The sequence below is a fragment of the Crocodylus siamensis genome, chromosome 7 (genome assembly GCF_052110815.1).
Source record: "Crocodylus siamensis isolate JL-2025a chromosome 7, ASM5211081v1, whole genome shotgun sequence".
NCBI lineage: Eukaryota > Metazoa > Chordata > Crocodylia > Crocodylidae > Crocodylus > Crocodylus siamensis.
In genome coordinates, this window is record NC_143401.1 from 95,991,511 (window position 1) to 96,011,986 (window position 20,476).

At 46.5% G+C, this 20,476-nt stretch overlaps 1 protein-coding gene across 1 annotated transcript in view; it reads left to right on the top strand.

Moving 5' to 3' along the window:
- The window catches only part of PCGF6 (polycomb group ring finger 6), a 62,537-nt gene extending 57,160 nt beyond the window's left edge, over positions 1 to 5,377 (top strand). The window contains exon 10 of the mRNA XM_090057628.1: positions 4,430 to 5,377. Coding sequence (XP_089913754.1) covers positions 4,430 to 4,690 — 261 coding nt within the window. The 3' untranslated portion in view covers positions 4,691 to 5,377. The remainder of the gene's footprint in view (positions 1 to 4,429) is intronic.
- The last annotated feature ends 15,099 nt before the right edge of the window (positions 5,378 to 20,476 follow it).

Sequence of the window (20,476 nt, forward strand, 5' to 3'; positions counted from 1 at the left end):
TAAACTTCCCTTGCTGCAGCTTGAGCCCATTGCTCCTTGTCCTGTCGTCTGCCCCCACTGAGACCAGCCCAGCTCTAGTCCCATGGACTCAGCAGCCGACTGGCACAGGAATGGGATAACCAGGGCTGGACACAGGCATTGACGAACTGGGCACCTGCCCAGAACCCGGACAGAAAGGCGGCCCGAAAATGGTAATTTTAAAATTATGATTATCATTAACTCTGGCGAAGGTGGGGGGCAATACTAAAAGTTCGCCCAGGGCCACCAGCAGTCTAGATACGGTGCTGGGGATTAACTCTGTTGGGATAACTGGGTCCCAACACTGGCATCTCTTTGGAGACAGGCTACAGATTTCTGCTTCACCGGCACCTAACAACCAGTAAATTATTAACTTCAGAGGTGGAAGGATGGAGGAGCCCCTTGCTGTGGAGACCTCAGGCTGAGTATCTGCTGACAGGCTTCTCATGTGCTTTGAATGGATTTGCGTTCCTGCTCAAGCTCCGAAAAGCCCAGGTGACACACACACACGCGCTAGGTGTGCTGCTCAAACGCTAAGGCTGAACGATCACCAATGAAAGGAGATCAGAATGTGTTTTCTATGTGTTTGCTAAAGCATAGAAGTGTAAATATACATTACAAATCTTATATTTGAACATATGTAAGAGCAACCGAGTGGAGAAGTCCCTAGCTGACTTACTAATAGCATTTGTGTTAACGGATATGCATAGTCATCCAAATGCTAGGTATGGTGTTTTCTGCTGTGTATTCTAGTCCGTGTGGGTATTGTGCTTGATTTTTCTAAGAAACTGTATAGCAGTATCTCTCTCAAAGGAGGATGGGAACTACTAATCTCAATTTATCAGTCTTGCATACACTAGCTCTGAGATTTAGCTTTGGATCCTGAAATGAGAGAACGCTGATCTGTGCTTTGGCAATGATCGAGCGAAAAGACAGGAGTGTCGTCACAATACAGGCAATGTCCTCAACCTCCTTCCAGCCTATCACACCAGGATAATTTGACCCACCTACCCCTGGACAGATAAGCAGGGGATTGCCTGGAGCCTGTCTGCTGTAGGCTTTCTACCCTCCTGCTTGGTTTCATGTATTAACGTGGGCCTTGTCTTTGTTATAAAGCTCAGCAGGAATCGCCTGTATTGGCTAGGGGTAGGAATGGATCACCTGCCTAGCTGCAATAGCAAAACTCCCCCCGAGGATGCAGCTCTGCAGCAGCTTCTGCCTGTGCGGGGAGCTGGTGTAACCGCTGGCAGACAAGTTTGTGCGGCAGAGCTGTGTCTACACAAGGGCAGGTTGGATGCCATAGGTGCAGCTGCAGTAAAAGCAGCAGGAGCCTCAGAGTGTAGAAGTCAACCTACAGCCTGTGAGCTAGATGCAGCAGGCAGAGCCATGGCATCTAGCCCATGGGGCTCCCCACAGGTCCCAAAATTTGAACAGTCAACTGCTGCAGCAATTAACACTGCTACTGCTCCCCTACAACCAAATTTCCAGACCCCTGGAGAGACCCGTGGGCCCAATGACTTGGCCCCGCGCACTGGATTGGGCTGGGCTGTAGGCACAATTCTGTGCAGAGGGCAAGCGCACAGCACCCAGCCACCGACCAACCCCTGCCCTGACCCCGTGCACAAGGTCCAGCTTGCAGACCAACCCTGCGCCACTCATCCAGCCTGTGAGGCCCCTCTGAGCACCACTGGGGGAGAATAAGCCTTAGATTTGAAGCGATCTCTTTAAACAAGGCTCCGATTTTCCTTTCTCCATTTATCCACTGACTGTTTTTGCAATGCTCACCCTTGTACGTCTCATGGCCTCAGCCATCTCCTGCAGCCTCTCTGTCTCACGCAAGGAGCTCTCTAGCTTAAACTCCCCTCTGGTCCAAAGACAAATAGTAATACACGCTGATCTTGGACACACAGGGTGCATCTCCCTTGGGGACTTACAATGGTGAGATATTCTGGTAGCTAGCGGTCTCATCCCAGCATTGCCAGGGTGCCCAAGTGGCACGTAAGCTTCTGCTGAGCCAAAGGGTGCTGCTGAAATAGCAAGGCCAAGACACTTGGCTGGCATCACTTTGCTGCAGTGGTGTCATCACAGCCTGTCTCCAGCGTTATCAGGGCAGGTTATCCTGACGTGACGCAACAAGGGAGGAATGATTCAGTAACCAAGCGCAGAAGAGGTGGGCAGGGAGGGAGAAATCACACCATGTATTCCTGGCACATTGCTATCTCCTGCGAGCGGGCAGTTCTGAATGCACGAGCCAGCAGACATGATTGCCTCCTGCATTGTCACTGTCGTTGTATCAAAGGGGGACATCTGTTTCGCTAGCTGTGCCCTCAGAAAGGTCATTACCCCTTGATTTGCAATAAGGTCCCCAACTGAGCCTTGAATGCAAGGGGTGCGAATGACCCCTGAGAGCTAATGCAACTGCGTGTACAGGGAAGTGCCCAGTTCCCGGTAGCCTGGTTAGCACTGTGTTAACTTGCTGGACCCACCTTGCTACCAGACTTCGCAGCACGTTGCCTGTTTGCTGCCAGAGCCACTCTGCTGAGTCATTCGCAGGCTCTTGCAGTTGGGTTAATGCTTTTGCTGCAATCTGAAGGCGTCTTTTTCATCCTGTTTATGACGTGTAGTGTTCCCTGGATCCACCCTGGTTTTCCCCTCATTTTCAATAAGCCACTTCTAGAATTAGCTTCCTTTACAGTGCACAGTCTGACAAGGTGGGATTGGCATTAGGTAATGTGCCAGAAGCCACAAAGCTGCAATTTAGAGAAAACTCTGAGCTGGTTTTTGGCTATTCGCACCAGGCTTTCTGCCTTCCCTAGAAAATCCAACTGTGCACAGCAAGAGTATGTCTCTGTTCTGTCGTCTTCCGGTCTTGCCTAGCCCAGGCAGTTTCTTATATTGCCTTCATTCGCCGTTTCTGAGTGTCTTCAACTACTGCATTAAGCAACAGAGCTAAAATCTGTCACATTTGATCCAGTTTCTCTTCTTGCCACGCCTGATGATGACAGGAGAGAGTTGTGCATGCAAGTTTTGATTCCTTGAGCGGGGGTTGTTTGGTTGTTTAAGTACTTTGATGTGTGTGTTAGAGAAAGCAATGCAGAGGCCCTGGTACTTGGAGCAAAAGGCTGTGGATTCTGAGGCCACCCGATGGGATCTGATCCCCGGTCCCAAGAGTCATGCCTCCTGCCATGCTACATATTTTGGGATTGAGGATCAGAGCCAAATGGTGCCCTATTTGCCAATACAGGGGAAGCCAAAAATCATGATACCAGGCTTTCCCTGAACTGGCAATTTGAAAGCTGGGAACTAACAATCAGATGATCATTGGCTGGATGGGGACTATCCTGGGGCTCCAACCAGCTCCCGTCCAGTCCCTGAGACCAGCCAGCGATCAGGTGACTGGTGGCTGGCAGGCCTCAGTGTGGTCCCAGAGCCCGCTGACGATCAGCTAATTGTTGGCCAGTGGGGCCACATTGGGCCTGGCTGGAGACTCCAGTGCAGTCCTAACCTTGCCAAATGTTCAGTTTAAAGCATGATGGAAACTAGTAACATTATATGCTTTTTGTGTAATATTTTTGTGGCTGGTTTCCCTTTTTGTGGCAGTTTCTGAGCATGTGGCTGGGTTATGCAATTAACAGACTAATTACCCCTCAAGTGTAATGTCTTCTGGGAGCCTCATGGTTTTTTCTTAGAATCACAGAATCAAAGACAATGAGGGTGGAAGGGAGCTCAGGAGTCGCATCTAGTCCAGCTCCCTGCTCAAAGCAGGACCAGCCCCAACTGCATCATCCCAGCCAGGGCTTTGTCTACCTGGGGCTTAAAAACCTCCGAGGATGGAGACCCCACCACCCCTCTGGGTAGCCTGGTCCAGGGCTTCACCACCCTCCTAGTGAGAGAGTTTTTCCTAATATCCAACCTCAACTTTCCTTGCTGCAGCCTGAGCCCATTGCTCCTTGTTCTGGCATCTGCCCCCACTGAGAACAGTCCAGCTCCATCTTCTTTGGACCCACCCAAAGTAGTTGGGTGGTTCCCAGGGTAGTTCATCCTACATCCTCCAATTAGTCCCTGAGACCTGAGATGATCCTGGTTTCTGCAAAGACAGATGTCTTGTAAATACCCTGGTCCCAAGGCACTGAGCAGCTTGAGCATAAGGACCAAGACTTAGAATTTGAACCAAATATTCCCTGATCAGTCAGCATTAATATTTATCAAAACCTTCTCCTCTTCCCAGGATATAAATATAGTTCTCATTTATTGATCCAAATTCATACTAAATATAAGTCCATTAATTCAACTGGAGTTACCCAACTGGGCCCAAAGTCTGACTTAATTTTGTGGGTGAGATGCTCGAGATTTTTTTTATGTGCCTCTGAAGTAAAATATTTAGTCCTGAAAGATGTTTGCTGCTTTGTAGGTAATACTCAACTCTCCCCCACAAGATTCCACTGGAAGAAAGGAAATATCTTTCATCATCTCAAGGTGGCTGCCATCATTTCCTGCTCATTGGTACAGTGAATGTTATTCAACCAGAAACACCTGGTACTACTTTTGTGGTCATGCCCCTTGTTCTGTTGGATCGAGAAAGCACTGCAATCTCAAACTCATTGATGTACCAGAAACCAGGTTCTGGGAATTCCAGAATAACACTTCTGCATCTGGATTTCCAAAGAGATGAAGCTGTGCATAAATGGACGTCTCTGGCCAAGTGGAGCCCCACTGGAGAGGCCAGACTTTCTACTCGCCACCGTCTTGACCAGCCCTGGAGACTGAGCCATGGAGGGGCAGAACTAAAAGCATATGTTCACTGCATGTGTCCACTGCATCTATGAAGCCTATTTGTCATTACAGCTGCAAGTCTCCTGAGCTTTCAGTCATCGCCTCTGCCTTGAGGCAGAATCTCACCATTCCTCCACTCTCCTGGCTCTGGCTACTAGCTGCGATCAGCTCAGCAAGTCCGATGTATAACCAGTGCCTGCAGCCCTGTTGCCTCCTTCAGCAGCTACTAGTGGTAAGCAGTGGCAAACCTGTCTCTCTAAAGCAGAGCGTTATTTATGTAGGATCAAATCATTGCAGAGGAAAAGAGGGAAAAATGATCACTCAGATTGTATGCATGTCTAGCTTTCCTCTAATGCTTACAGCTTCTTGGATCTGCAAATATGCAACCTTTCCTAGACTCTCTCTGCAGTATTTCTCCACATCAGTCTGTCTTTTTAGAGTGACCCGTCTTTTCTCCCTCAGAGACTCATTTTGTAATTCTGAGATTCGTATACTAAAGGCACCATCTAAAGATACAGCATTAGCTTTTCTAATTTTTATTTAGTAATTGTCATGTAAAGCTCCAAGACTGCTTTTTTTTCCCCTTGAAATTTCAATGGGAGGTAAATGCACGTCAGGCCCATACTTATTGGTTACTAGGCTATCCCAGTTGCTGCTGCTGCTTTCTTTTATAAAGAACATGAGCAAGCAAGCTCCTTATGTTTCCAGTTAAATAATTTTCCACATGCTGTAGACAGAGAAGAGAGAGGACAGCTACTTTGGGTCAGTTATCTCAGCTGTAATTTTGTTAGCATTGCTAGACTGACAGCAGAATGGATGTATTCCCTTACAAAAACAAGGCAAAACTTAATTAATTGAATAGCTTTGTTTCTCAGACTGAAAAATCATGTCTCATTATAATCTGTAAATTGAAACTGGGGACTTTTTGCCATCTTTAATGTTTCTTGAGCCTAAGGAAGGGCATGTGAGCCTGAAAGCTTGCAGAAAAAAATAATTTGTTTTGCTTTTTTTTTTTTAAAGTTGATCTAATCAAAGGCATCATCTCTGAATCGAGAGTTCTAGAGTTTTGCATTTCTTTTTGTCTCAGACTAACACGGCTACCAAATACATGCCTAAATTGAAACTAGCATTTTGGTGCAGGCAGAAGGTGAGTAATATAAAGACCAGGTTAAGTCCATGGGTTTCAGTGGAAATGATTCTACAGTTATACTCATCAGAGCATAATTTGATGTATCGCATGTAAATCAAAGAGGATTTGACTCAAGTTGTTAACGATTAAAAAGTTGTTGCCCTTTGCCAACTGCTGAATGTGAAACCAGTTGCTCTCAGCCCAGTTTGTCAATCATAACAATCACAACAGGCAACCTCTGCAGAAGGCTAAGTCCTGGGTACCTTTCCCCAGGACCTTCCATCATATCTGAAAATGATAAGATAAAAAAAAAAGAAAAAGTGATGAGATGGTAAGCAAGGTCCTTGGCTGGTGGAACTATGACAACTCACCACAGCTGAAGGCTTCTTTGTCTTCTGTTTTCAGTTCCAGCGTTTTTCTAAGAACAGATTTATGCAGCGTTTTGAGTTGCACGCCCTTGCACCCTGAGGACAAACTCAAGACATCTCAAGAGAGGTAGGTAGGGAAACAGGGATGCAGTAGTACCAGGCAATGGTGAGACTCCATCTGGAATCTGTGTGCTTCTGGTCACCCAGGTCTGAGAAAGATGAATTCAGGCTGAAACAGGTGCAGAGAAGGGCAACTAGGACGATTGAGGGAACGGAGAACCTGTCATATGTCATACGAGAGGAGGCTAGAAGAGCTTGGATTGTTTAGCCTGAAAGGGAATATAGTTGCTCTTCATAACTACATTGAAGGGCGGGGGTTGTCACCATAGATGTAGAAGAGCTATTTTAGCTAAAAGGCAATGCTGGAACAAGACCTGGTGGATATAAACATTAGAAGGGCAGTGAAGTGCTGGACTAATTTTCCTATGGGAGGAGAGAAGGCCAAAAATCTGACTACTTTCATGATGGAGCTTGATACACTCATGATAGGGATTATATCAAGCAGTGCCTGCAACTACAGTGGATTGGACTCAGTGACCCAGGAGGTCCTTTCCACTAACACAAGGCTGCACTGGACTGACACTGGAGAAGCTGATTGAGAAGATGGGGTGCGTTCTTCAACAGAAACTGCTCAAAGGAGAATTCAACTGATTGGTGCTTCACGCTGTAACTAACTTGCATCTTGGAGGAGACCAGGACAGTGTGTGATCAAACCATTTTCTAGTTCCAGGAGCAATGCTGGTGATGGGAAAGTCTTGGGTGATCATCACCTTGTCAGGGCACAGTGCTTCAGTGCAAACGCACAACAAGCACGCAGTCTTCAGCTCTTGCAAAAGCAATCGCCAGCAATTTTTAAGGTGCTGAAGACATTTACAGTAGTCAGTCCTGTATCAAACCTGGCACACACTGGAAACTGGAGACGTGTGCACTCAAAGTGCACACTGGAAACTGGACTGGAGATGTGTGCACTCAAATTTTGTCAGGTCAAGATGGAAGGTGCAATACCTCCTCACTTGGAGCTGCTTCTTGTGGTGAAAGAGAGTGTGAACTCTTTCTCTCGGAGACCTGGTGTTTTCTCAGCTACAGCTCATTGTGAGTCCATTTTACAAGCTGGTTATTCTAACAGTGTGGGGGGAACCTGGAGTGATTTGTGTCCTGTTACTTCACAGCACCAGCTGGCATCTATTTACCATGCAGAAGTGGAGTTTTTGTGTGGCTATATTGCTTCTGAGCTTGACTAGGGAAGCAAACACGTATACACCTTCCAACATATCCCCAGAGTCATGCCAGAAGAGCTACTGGGACCTATTTATGATTTTACCATGTGGTTTTGTGAGCATTTAAAATATGCTAAGGAGAATCTCCTAGCTTACATATGCTATTGTCTAACCTCATTTCATGAAAGTAAGGATAGACTAATCCCCCCCCCCCCAAAAAAAGAAAAAAAAATAGAAATAATCAGTTGCTGGACTTCTGTGTTCCCTATAGCTTATCACTAAACCAAAAATCACATAGTTCAGAATGGCTATTTCTGTGCTTCCAGAGTTAAGTGGTAGGCTATAGCTCAAAAATACAGGGGTATTTTTTGTACACTGATCGTACTGATAGTAGATCAAGGCTCATTGTCTAGAAATTAGTTATAGCAATTATTTTAAGCTCCACCTGAATACCTGGCAACACCAGTTCCAATCAACACCTGTTTCTTGACTGATCGGCTGTCATGGAATAAAGTGAAATGGGTTTGAAGAGTCATCGTGCAATCCCAAAAATGACTGGCATGCATCTAGCAAAGTGCAGAGCAGGGTGCTATGGAGACCAGCTAGCTGCACCTGAATGTGTTTTAAAGGGGAAGAATACGGTCTTGTGGTTTGCCTTTCACTTCATTGCAGGGTAAGAGCATGTACACAGGCAGTTATTACGGAGCAGTGGACATGCACTAAGCCTATGTCCCTTTTAATTGCCTATGGTTAAAAAAAGAGAAATGGGGAAGGGGGAGGTTATCCCTGCATTGTTCTCAGGATCTTAGCCAAAGAGGGTAGGCCAGTGGCTGAGGTCCTCCTCCAGCGTGGGCCAAGACTAAGGAAAGCAGAGCTGATGAGGGGATAGACATGGAGTAGATGCTGTTGTGTGATGCCCTCTTTATCAAGTGGGCTCTGATTTGCAGGGCAGACTGCAACAGGCTGGGGGTTCTGTTATTCAAACCCCTCCATCTCTTTAAATAAAACCAAGGAAGTTGTTTTATGTGTCCATGTTGCTTCAAAGTGAGCAATGGAGTGGGGCGCGGGTGGCCCTGAACTAGCAGAGGCCCCTTCAGCTCAGCGTTCAGAGGCACTGAGGAGTAAAAACACTCTGCAGCCAGACAACACCTGTATTTACAAGTACTACCCTCCTGCGGAGTTAACTAGTTTATTCCAGCCTAACAGCCCTGCACCTGTAGACACGAGACATTCACTGCACAGCTTATTAGACATCCGTAAGAGCTACTTCACCATCAGGGCAGCTAGGATCGGGAACCAACTTTCAAGGGAAGCGGTGCTGGCTCCTGCCCTGCAGGTCTTTAAGAGAAGGCTTGATGCCTACCTAGCCAGGATCATTTGAGCCCAGTTTTTTCTCCCGCCCAGGCGGGGGGTCGGACTTGAAGATCTACAAGGTCTCTTCCAACCCAACTTCTGTGATTCTATGATAATTAGTCAGCTCTGCAGCAAATGTCTTGTACAGATGCTCCCTTCATGCTATTTGCAAATGTGGCTAAAATATTTATTTTTTTTAAATGCATGAACTATCTCTTCTGTCCTGGTGCCCAGCGAAGAAAGACACAATCCTTGTTCAATTTCCTGCCAAAGGAAGGCTCCTCCAAATCACAGTGGAAATTCACCAAACCCTCTAATATCACCTTAGGTTCCCAACTGTGCTGCTATCTGAGCAACAGCAACCCCTCCTACAACTTGAGCAGAAGTCAATCAACTCTCACATTTTTAAGGCACATGGCTTTTCCTAATGAATGAAGTTGACAGCTGTGCACTCAGTCATAACATTAAGAAAATTTTATTCCCATGGCCTGCCTTTTTCACAAAAAATGTCAAGGAATTTTTGTGGAAAGGGCAAAGATCATGTCAGTCAGTGACAAAGCTAGGAGGAACAAACTGAATCCATAGCCCAGAAAATACAGACTGATCATTAAAGGGAAAATGGCATTGCAGTGCGTGGAACCACCTGCCTAGAGAGGCTCTGGAATGGCTGCAGCGGGCACAGGGGAGGTCGGGCTATCCAGAGACTGCTGAAGGATGATGCCATGAAGATGATGCCACAAGAGGTTCCACCCAGCCTGAGGGCTTGTCTGTAAGCATCTGCATTATCTCTGTGATGAAACCTAACACCATCCGGGGCTGCATCGGTAGGAGCGGTGCCAGCAGATGGAGTGCAGTGATTCTTCCCCTCTATTCAGCACTGGGGAGGCCACATCTGGAGTCCTGTGTCCAGCTGTGGGCCCCCACTACAGAAAAGATGTGGACACATTGGAGAGAGTCCAGCAGAGGGCAACGAAAATGGTCATGGGGCTGGGGGACAGGACTGGTGAGGAGAGGCTGAGGGAAATGGGCTGATTGAGTCTGCAGAAGAGGAGACGGAGGGGGATTGAATAGCAGCCTCCATCTCCCTGCAGGGGGGCTGCAAAGAGGATGGAGCTGGGCTGGTCTCACTGGGGGCAGACGACAGGACAAGGAGCAATAGGCTCAGGCTGCAACAAGGGAAGTTGAGGTTGGATATTAGGAAAAACTTTCTCACTAGAGGGGTGGTGAAGCACTGGAACACGTTACCTTGTCTTTCATGACGAGATGTTGCAATATGTCTGCCATGGAAAAACCTCACTGGTACTTCATTCCGCCTCTTCCTCCTCCCTGCCCTATCTTCTTGTTTCACATGACCTATTCAATACATAACGTGAGGACAGCCACTGGCAGCAAATTGAATGACACTGGTGACATGTGAAAAGGCCCATAGATTTCAATAGACTTGCATTAACTGCTCACACCACCATTCATCAGTGTGGCATGCAATAACTGTGAGTATTCAAGATCTGAAATTCATCCCATGATGTTGCACAAACTGGAAAGGAATGCCATGCTTTGCTCCAGCGTGGTCCCCTTTAGCCACATCATGGATGACTCCTGACCCAGTCAGATGGATGCTCATTAGGGGGCAAAACCCCAGGGTGGGCGAATGGGCATCTTAAAGAAAGATGGGCAAGTGCAGATCACCAGGCGAGAGGCAGAGGCAAACAAGTATAACATCCCTGGCCTGTCACAGCATTTAGCTATGTGTTCGTACAGGATCAGGTGCAAGGGGGTCTGATTTATGACCCTGAGATGCTTCTACAGTTCAAATAATACTTAGTAAAAATACTTTTCTTGTTGGGTACAGCAGCACAGCTGTCTGGTCATGATTACTGGCTGACTCAATTAGCTGTGGTTTATTAGATAATAGCTCCACTCGTATATAAAATACTGCTCTCCTCTTCCCTCTAATTCTCTGAGACTTCATTTCAGCACCTGGGGCTATAGCCTCCCTCCTGGGTAGGATCTGATGGCATTCCTCTCCCTCTCTGCTATGGGATGGGGATTATTAAGATGAGTACTAAATACCATATTTTTTCACAAACAATGCTCACCTTTCCTCAAAAGATCAGCCCCTTAAAATTGGTGTGTGTATTAAGTGGGGAAGCTGATTTTCTGCCTGGGATAGAAGTGCCTTGCTTTGACTCCTGCTCCACAGCACAGGAGCTGTAGCATTACTATTCAGGCAGCTAAGGGAATCAGTTGACTTCATGGGTCATTGTTTTCCCCTCCACAGGTATTTACAGCTTTCTCCTTTTTAATGGCCTGCTAATCACGCTAAACTTTCTTAGGGCAATTTTTCTGTCTGCTAACTGCTCCTGGTCTCTCTCCATCTATTTCATAGCCTAAACTGGCAAAGGAAGGTGAGTCAGCTGAAGATTAGGCCCCTGTCCCTTTCCTATGTGGCCATAATTCTGGAAAAATATTTTTTCTTCATTCTGCCCTTCAAAACAATGTATTATATTCAGGAAAATGTTGTATGCAGGAAAATACAGTATGAGACACACTGCTTGCCTCCACCAGTTTCTTGCAAAAATCTCTGCCCCTATGTCCTACACACCATCCCATTTAGCACAGTTCACTTTTTCCTTCTCTTTTTTTTTCTATAAGGAATTTTTCTGAACTAAGCTATGAATGTCAGCCTCTCTGACCAGCCCTGCTCTGTGATCCCGTAGAGTGCAGCAGTCTCCATTTCAGAGGCTACAGGTCCTGAGAGGTGATGAAGTTCAATGTATTTTCTGCTTCCTTGCTCTGAAATGGGATTTAGTGCCACATGGATGAAATGAGGCTGCTTTTCCAACAACTTGGTTTGAGCGACAGTGGAGTGGTGGATGTTCAGCATGAGTTGCAGCCAAACTATAATTAAATGTGTCTTCTGCTCACATAGACTGGTTATATTTGCTTAAACAGGACCCCTAATCAGGTCACTTTTTATCTGTGACCACTCTCCCGCTTTAGAAAAGGCAACTTTTAAAGCTACCTTTCATACAAGCCAATCCGATTAAAATGAAGCAATGCATGCTGGGACTTGTAAGCATGAAGGACCACATCTGTGGTTCGACGAGGGGGGCCACCAATCGATGTCACTGCAGCACTCGGCAGGCTGGGTTTGACCTAGGCTACAACGATGCAGCTCTTTCAAAGTAAAAAAATGTACGGTCTGGAGACTGCCTTGTAAATCTCCAACAGGAGATCCTGTTAGAGAACCACCAAAGCAGACAACATGATGGAAATGTCTTATAGCATTGAATGGAAAATAAGCATCTTTCTAGGTATTTTTTGACTACCTTGATAGAATTAATAGGAAAAATAATCAATCTTGCTATAGAAATCTGCAGCATGCTTAAAGCACCCCAGACTTTCAGAAGAGCCTCATTGTGTATTAAAATATATATGCACATTTTATGAATGATTTGTACAGGACCCTATTGACTTCACCCTGTTCTGGGACCATTTCCATTAGGGTTGCAGAAGATACCTCTAAATATCACCTTATGTGTCATATAATCAAAACCTGCTATTTCATAATTAAATCAGCTAGCCCAGAATCTAATCCAGCTGTATTCATTCGTCCAATGTACAGGCTGTTTCTACATGGCATTAAGACTACAGTATTGAAGATTATTAAAATAGAATCTGTTTGCATCTGCTGCATGGAATATCATATAACACCAAACATTTCCCACAGTATTTGCTGAAGGAGAATATCAGGTAGATAGCAAGCAGTTTGGAGCTGGTCTCATAGGTCTGTACAGATCCAAGCAAAATCTGGTCCTGGAAATGACTAGCTATTACTTTGCTATAAATGTGAAACAGTTTAATTGAGATATTGCATTTAAAAAAGCAATCATTTCAGTGCCCTGAAAGCAGCAATTCCCCTGAAGTATGATTGATCACTGAAATGACCTCGTGATGCTACCATCTCAGGATGTTTTGTAGTGACATAAAAAATAGTGGGGGCAGGTAGGAGGGGAATATTGCCTTGATGGTCAGGAGTTTTATATGGATATCTTTCTGGAGCTTCATAAAAGACAGTGAGGGCCTGGAAAACTCAGTGAAGTCCCTAGGAGTGTTACCAGTGGATGAGGCCCAAAGTGGATAATGTTGTTAGAGCTCTGAAGAGTTGTGACCTCTGCAGCGAATGTGCACGCACAGCAAGCCTCCCTTGCTGTGCAGCATGAGGCTATCAAATGGCCCCTACGAACTATCCATCCACAGAAATCAGTGCAATTCAGCAGGTAACCTGGGATGCCAAATGACAACAACAATGCTGAGCCTGGAACAACCCTTCGTCTCCATGTAACGTTCACGCATGAAGAGGTTTTGTATCAAGAGGCCCAGAAGAGGAACGGGGGCAGGAAGTTGGATTCAGGACCTCGGAGAGAGGCAAGGCCTTCACAGCATCGCTGAAACCTGCTGCCCGTGGACTGCAGACACACAGGCCTCTGCTACACCACACGTATTACACCATGAACTGGTCCATCGCACAGTACATTTTAACCAGGTATGCAAAATAATTATCACATGATAATTGAGTGAGGATGTGGCCATTGGAGCCTGTTGGCAGCCAGCTCCTCCCAGCTCTTGATGTCAGCATCTCTTTTCTTGTTGGAGGCCTTCAGTGTGTCCTTGTAGTTTTTCTTCTGGCCACCATGAGATCTCAGGCCTCAATTAAGCTGGGAGCAGAGCACTTGTTTTGGGAGTCAAGTCAGGCATCTGCACACAATGTCCAGTCCAGCAAAATTGGTGCTTGAGGATCATCAACTCAATGCCGGTAAAACTGGCTTCAGCAAGGAAGCTGGTGTTTGTGCGGTGATCTTCCCATCTGATATGGAGGATTTTCCAGAGGCATCATTGGTGACACCTCTCCACGCTCTTGAGATGACAACAGTAGGTCACCCATGTTTCACATCCATAGAGGAGTGTGGGGATGATAACTGCATTGCAGACCTGGATCTTGGTGTCTTTCTGGGGCCTGCAATCAATAAAGACATGCTGAAACAATTTCCTGAAGGAGAGACACTTGTGCACTGGATTCTGTGCTGGATCTCCTCATCTAGAGAGGTGGCTGCCAAAGTAGGGGAAGTGCCTGACCACCTCCAGGGTGCTTTCCTGAATGGTAATTTGGGGAGTGGGGGGGGTCACATTCATGGCCTGGAGAAGGCTGATAGAACACTTTAGTCTTCTTGATGTTAAGAGAGAGGCCCAAGTTTGGTAGCCTTCTGCAGAGAGATCCAGCACAGTCTGGAGTTTTTCCTCAGTGTGTGCAAAGAGAGCACAGTCATCAGCATATTGAAAAGGATGGTTGCTTTGAATACTTTGGTCTTTGAGCAAAAAGGTCCCAGACTGAAGAGCCCTCCATCCATTCAGTATTCAGTGTCAGTTCCAGAAGGGAGGCAGACCTTAATGAGAACAGGATGATTGTCAAAAAAATGGAGAACAGAGTTGAGGCGATGATACTTCCTTGCTTAACCTCTGTTCGGATGACAAATGGATCTGTCTCTGATCCGCTACAAGGGACAGTCACAGTCATCTGGTTGTGGAGAAGCCTCAGGACCTTGATGTACTTTTTGGGACATCTGAACTGTAAGGGAACAGAATGGGAACTGAAGGAGACCAGCCCACACATGTAATGGGAGGTGGAAGAAGAGTAGGAGCTGCCTGTGCTGTGTTTTCTTTTGGCAACCTACTAAATTAAAATGTATTAGCAACTAAATAGATTTAGAAGGTTGTGTGCATGTGACCCCCCCCCTGGATCCTGCCCAGAAGGACTGCTGTATCCATTTGCCCCCTAGCAAAGCCAACTACTTAACTGTCAGTAAGTGAGCATCAATGCAGTTTTGAGCATGTTTGCATTCTTACGTCCAGGGAGAGGAGTCACTTCTTTTGCATACATTGTAAATCATGACATTGCAAAGGAAGCCTCTCTTCTCTGCCTGGCAATGGCAGCAGTAAACATGCCCATTGTCATTAACGCTCACTCAACTTGCAATCAAATAGGAATCTCCACCCACCCAGGAAAGAGATTATCTATTAAACCATGGGAAACCATACCACTATCCCAGCCAATTATAGAGTGACCAGGGTCCCCAAGGTGTGGCCTGAGGAGGCAATACAGCCGTTCAACCCAGAAAGACAGGTTGGAGGTCCCACATTCTGCCCTGCGTGAACAAAGGAAAGGAAGGATTTTTGTTTTTTATTTTGACACTGATTGACTCTGGAGAGAGACCTAAGACCTCTGGACCTGCTTAGCATCCAGCCTGTCATAGTGAAATTTGCTTAATTAGGTGTAGAATTCTAGATTTCCCCCCAAATCCAGTAGATTTTGGAATCTTGGTTAGCATGTTTCCCCACCCCCAGAGTTTGCAACACTGGTCCAGGAGGCATCATTTGTGCAGCCCCATTCTGGTCAAGAGGAGAGGAAGTGCCAGACTTGCTGGGAAACTACCCAGTCTCTCTGTTACAGGGGTATTGCCATGCCCAGTCCCTGTGTTACTAGGGATGAGGAGGGAATTAGCATGTTTTTAGTACTCTTGTTGAGAATAATGGGTGATAATGGCAAGAGGGGTGGGGGCATGCTGGCATGCTGCCTCTTCCAGGTGGCAAAATCTGGTTGCTGCAATGCATTTCCCAGAGCACAGGACAGCCCCACTGTCAGCACCTCACTCCTACATTTTCTACTGGGGGATCTAAGCTTCCCTAGACCCTTATGAAACTCTGCCCATGCTCAGAATAGTTCTGTCTGTTCAGCCACCCCATTTCATCGTGGTTGTTGGGGAGACAGCCTGCAGCAGTGCTAAGTTATGGTTTGTGGATGCATGTCAAAAGAGATGGACCAAGATCATAGTCATTTGGTTGTGATGGTTGAAGAGGCTGGACTTAATATAACTTTGGAGGCTACTGGTGTAACACTGAGGGAGATTCCCTGTTCTGCCCATACACCACAGCCTGCAGTTGAAGATTTGCTGAAGAAGTGTATAATCTCTGCTTCATAAAGCTTGATCTGTATGTAAAAAAAAAATTGAGAAGCCCATAGTTAGGGAATTAAAATCAAAACATCCAATCACAGATTGTCCAACCAGATGGCATTCAACTTCTGACATGCTTGAGCAACTCTCGGAGCTCAGGGATTTCTGTTGGGACATGGCACCTCCAGCCATGAGCCTCATCTGGCAGAAGCAGAATGAAATGCCACTGAAGGCATAACAATTACACTGCTAGAGTAAGAAAGATCCTTCAGTATGCACAGCTAACAATGGGAGACCTTTAGGGTGCTTGATGAAAATGCCAATGGGAAACAGCAAATGCCTCATCCCCTTTAGCTCAGTCCTTACCAGCTTGCACGAAGAAAGCGAGAAAAAACCTGCTTGAAAAAGATATCTTTCTCTCATGTATAAATCTTGATCCCAGATATGGAGCCCACCAACACATGGACAAAAATGGAAATGCTTCATTCCGAAGAAGTCAAAGTCCATGATATTATAGAATGAAAGGCAGTTGTCTGAAAGTGAAAGATCAGATGATAAACTGGACTCTCTTCTTAAAGTTTGTGAAATCTCCACAGAGAAAAAGAGATCTGAACAATAGATAGCCCCCCCGAAAGATAGGGCCATATACTGAGTCATTTGCTGATAAGTCATGCCACATTAAGAAGGAAGATGTATTCAAATACTGGGAACACCAAAAGTGCTATGTCTGAACTGTGTTCCCTGCTAACGTTGTAATAGCAGTTTCAGCAACACAAGTGAGTGTAGAAAGAACATTTTCAGGCCTCAGACTGCTTTCATCACCACAGAGGTCTGACAGGACAGAGCAGATATTAGAAGATATTATTTTAGTTTGCTCAAACAAGTTGTTCTTGAAAAAGTAATTGTTTTGACCAAGCAAAAACCCACAGAGTCATGTAAAGTTGAAGTTGAGCGCATTCAAGTTAAAAAAGAACATTACTTATATAAACTTCAAATTAGCGTTACAAAATTTAAAAGTTTCTGTTTCAGAAGCTTATTTCTAATTCCAAAATTAGTAATTGCTTCTATGCTATGCATGAAAGAAACAGGATTTAAACCAGGAACCAAACCACTTTTTTTGTGGCTTAAAGCAGAACCAACTCCTAAACCAACTGAGTGCATCTGAACTGGAATCTGAAATGACACCAAATAAATTCTAGTTCGATTCCCTGTGCGGGATGGTACAGACTGGAAGCAAGGCCACTGGGGCTGTGATCTGGATAGTGAGGGGAGACATCAGTGGCTGCTACACTTGCCCATCACTGCTAGCTGCTGAGGGCTGGGAAGTGCAATCTTCAGCCTCAAATGCACATGGTAGGGGGTAAGGGAGGAAACTGAGATGCAATAGCAGTGGATCACACTGGTGATCACTGAAATGGGGGTACTGGCTGCAAGCGGACAGCAGAACCATCACAGTGAATAGCATGGTCCCCTCCCTGCCTGCACCCCACTCAAAGAGGCTGGCAGCGAGCATTGCCGGGTTTAGGACTCTACCAGAGTGCATTTGCCTGATGGTGGTAAAGCTACTGCTTGGGAAAGGGCAAACGAAAGGAAGGGGAACAACATCCCCTCAAACCATAGCACCTGGGAGGCTAGTCAAGAAGAAACTGAGAGGGAGAAGAAGAAGAAATGGAGGCAGGAAGCAGAAGGGGGCTTAGCCAAGCAGAGGAGGAGATGCCAGATCACCCCTGGACAGGGAGCTCTTGTCCCCAAGCTGGGGGTGCTAAGGCCCATTCCATGGTGCAGGGAGGGCAGCTTCTTCTCATGGCTATCCCAGGTAATCAGAAGTCCTGGGGAACCTGATGGAGGAGCCAGTGTAGTGTGGACATGCAATGGGGCTGACTTGTAATGTGTATGAAACTGGAGTCAGAGGTAGGGACAGACATGGGCAGGTCTAGGGTTTTGGAAAGGGGGATGCAGCTGGTGTGGAGCATCATCACCTACAAGAAGACATATATGTTTCTCCAGCCAAAGAGAAACTAGAAGCTTTACTAATATGCTGGGGCCAAGCACTATTTTATTCAGTTTAAGATCCAAGCAAAAACAAAAACAACTTTAGTGCAATATGCACTAGTTTGCTAGATTCTATATCGAGTTTAAAAAATGCAAGAAACTAGGCAAAAATGGTCAAAATAGTCCAAAGATATCATTTAATTAATCCTGTAATCATTACACGTAAATGTACATTGCTTGCTCAAATTAGTTAAAAAACATCTAGTCTACTTGAGTGTCTTGACAATGCCTCCAATCCCTCACTATCAGTCATTTCTACACTGGAGTTAATATTACTGTACCTTGGTTCAAAGCAGCCTGCAGGGCTGTGAAACAGAAGAGAGACATTGCCAGGAATGGCTAACAGACAGCAACATTGCGGAAGAAAGGATAGTTTGAATAGTGGAGTATCAAGACCGTGAAAAAGGAGAGAGGATCATTAACACCAATAAAATGAAAAGACACTGTCAGGAATCTGGTAGATTAAGGCCGTGACAGCTGGCAGCTGGCTGGAAGTGTGTGAAGACACCCTTGCACCTTCTGCTGATCTTTAGGATCTATTTGGCAAACGGTGTCTTCCCAGAGCATGCTTCATGCAGCACAACTGCTGTAACAAAGGCATGCAGGTGTGCAAGAACCATGTTGCCTTGGCCTGGGGAGGAGAGCTGGGGCTCTCTGCTGCCCAAGTTTCCAGCAGCAGCTGGCATCCTAATGTAGAGAGGGTTTGGGACCGAAACTCTGAGGGGTAGAGCCTAGAGTCAACACGCATTAAACCTCGATGATCCTCTATTCACATAGAAGTCTTCTTAGACAAGGAGTTGGATACTGCCCAAGAGAACCAGTTTGACCAAGTGTTGAGTAACAATGCAACCAGGTGACTTTGTGGGGGATTTTACTCTCATCACAGCCAGATGGTGGGTGGTCAAGCCTAGTGGTTAGGTCCAGGATCAGGAACTGCAGTGCAAAGTCAGGAGTCAGGACAAGGTTACAGCCAGAGTCTGGAGCCAGTGGACACCCCAAAGTCCACAGTCAGAGAGGCAGAGTGGTGGGCAGGAACAAGCCAAGATGGAGATGTATGCCAGGGCCAAGTGCAAGGCACTAGGATCAGGGCAATCTGGAAGCTCACCAGGAGATGCCTTGTGCACACAGCTCATTCCTGTCCATCTCTCTCATTTTAAGTCTGGGTTTAGGGCAGGGTCACTTCCCACCAGCCCAGTAGCCAGAATAATGATCTGTACCCTGCTGGAACAGTGATTTGCTGCAACCTCAACATAACCTATTAGGGTGCCACTGATAAAGAGGACCGGAGGGTATAAAGAAAAGGATCTCTCATGTGGTGTGTATTCCTGCACATGCATCTGTGCACACACTGGGAAGGGGGGAGGACAGGCAGACAGTTGAAAGACTTATGTTCCAGAAGAGAAGCCATGGGCAAGAGGACAGGAAGAGGACCTTGGAGTCCTTAAAAGACACTGCCCCAAATCCCCCAGAACACTGGCTTGGTGAGGAAACAGGCAGGGAAAGGTGCGCAGACCTTTATTTTCTCTGGAGGTGCATGTCGTGTGCGCTCCTTAAAGCAGAGCGCGCTTACTTTAGAATCCTTTAGGCAAAGTACCTGTGTGTAAATGTGCTTCAAGGAGCAGGTATTCCCTGAGAGGTGTAAGCAGTAAAGCAGAGTTGTAGGTCTGGGAAGTTACTGCGGTGTCTAGGGGTGAGCATGACCCTAGAAGCCTAGCACAGCTGGACCCCAGGGTCTCGTCTCTCAAGCAGTGATGCCTGAGGGACAACCTGCCTCCTCCCAGAACCCATGTAGTGACCTAAAGCCAGGTGAAGTGACAGGACTCTGGACGCTTGAATGCACACAGGCCCAAGCACAGCAGCCTGGTAAGTGTCCAGTGTGGGGGGCATCACCAGAGCTTTGACAGTGGGACATAGGCATCACAAGCCCATTGCTAAGAACCCCACCCATCCCATGGGTGAAACTGGCCCCATCTCCTTCAAACCTCCCAGTGCTTCCGAAATCCAGGCGGCTGCAATCCTGAGCAAGAAACAACAGGAAGAGCCTTGCATCTTTGCTAGCTTTTCTATGCAAAGGCCACCTGGACATGGGTCTTGTTAAACCACATGAATGCTAGCCACTCCCTGTCTCTGCTCACTGCCTGGCTTTTGTCATGAAAAGGAAAGCTGCCTCCTAGCTGGACACGCTGCACACGGGACATACACATCTAGATAATGTTCAGCACACCCCATTTAGCAAATGCTCTGGGAGCACGTTTTGCCACCTGGCTTTGCTGCAGAAGTCACGTGGGAGAGGGATGCCTCCCTAGGCTGCAGAGCTGGTGCGTGACGAAGGCAGATCTGACGTGGTTTCCTGCCCAGCTGCTGCCGGCTGGCTTTCAGGGGCACAGCTAGAAGGAGCAAACCCATCTGGAAAGGAAAGAATGAGATTTGTGTTGACGTCAGCCCAAATCTTTCGTGCTCCAGCAATACTGAAGCCAAAGAGAGACATCATCACGC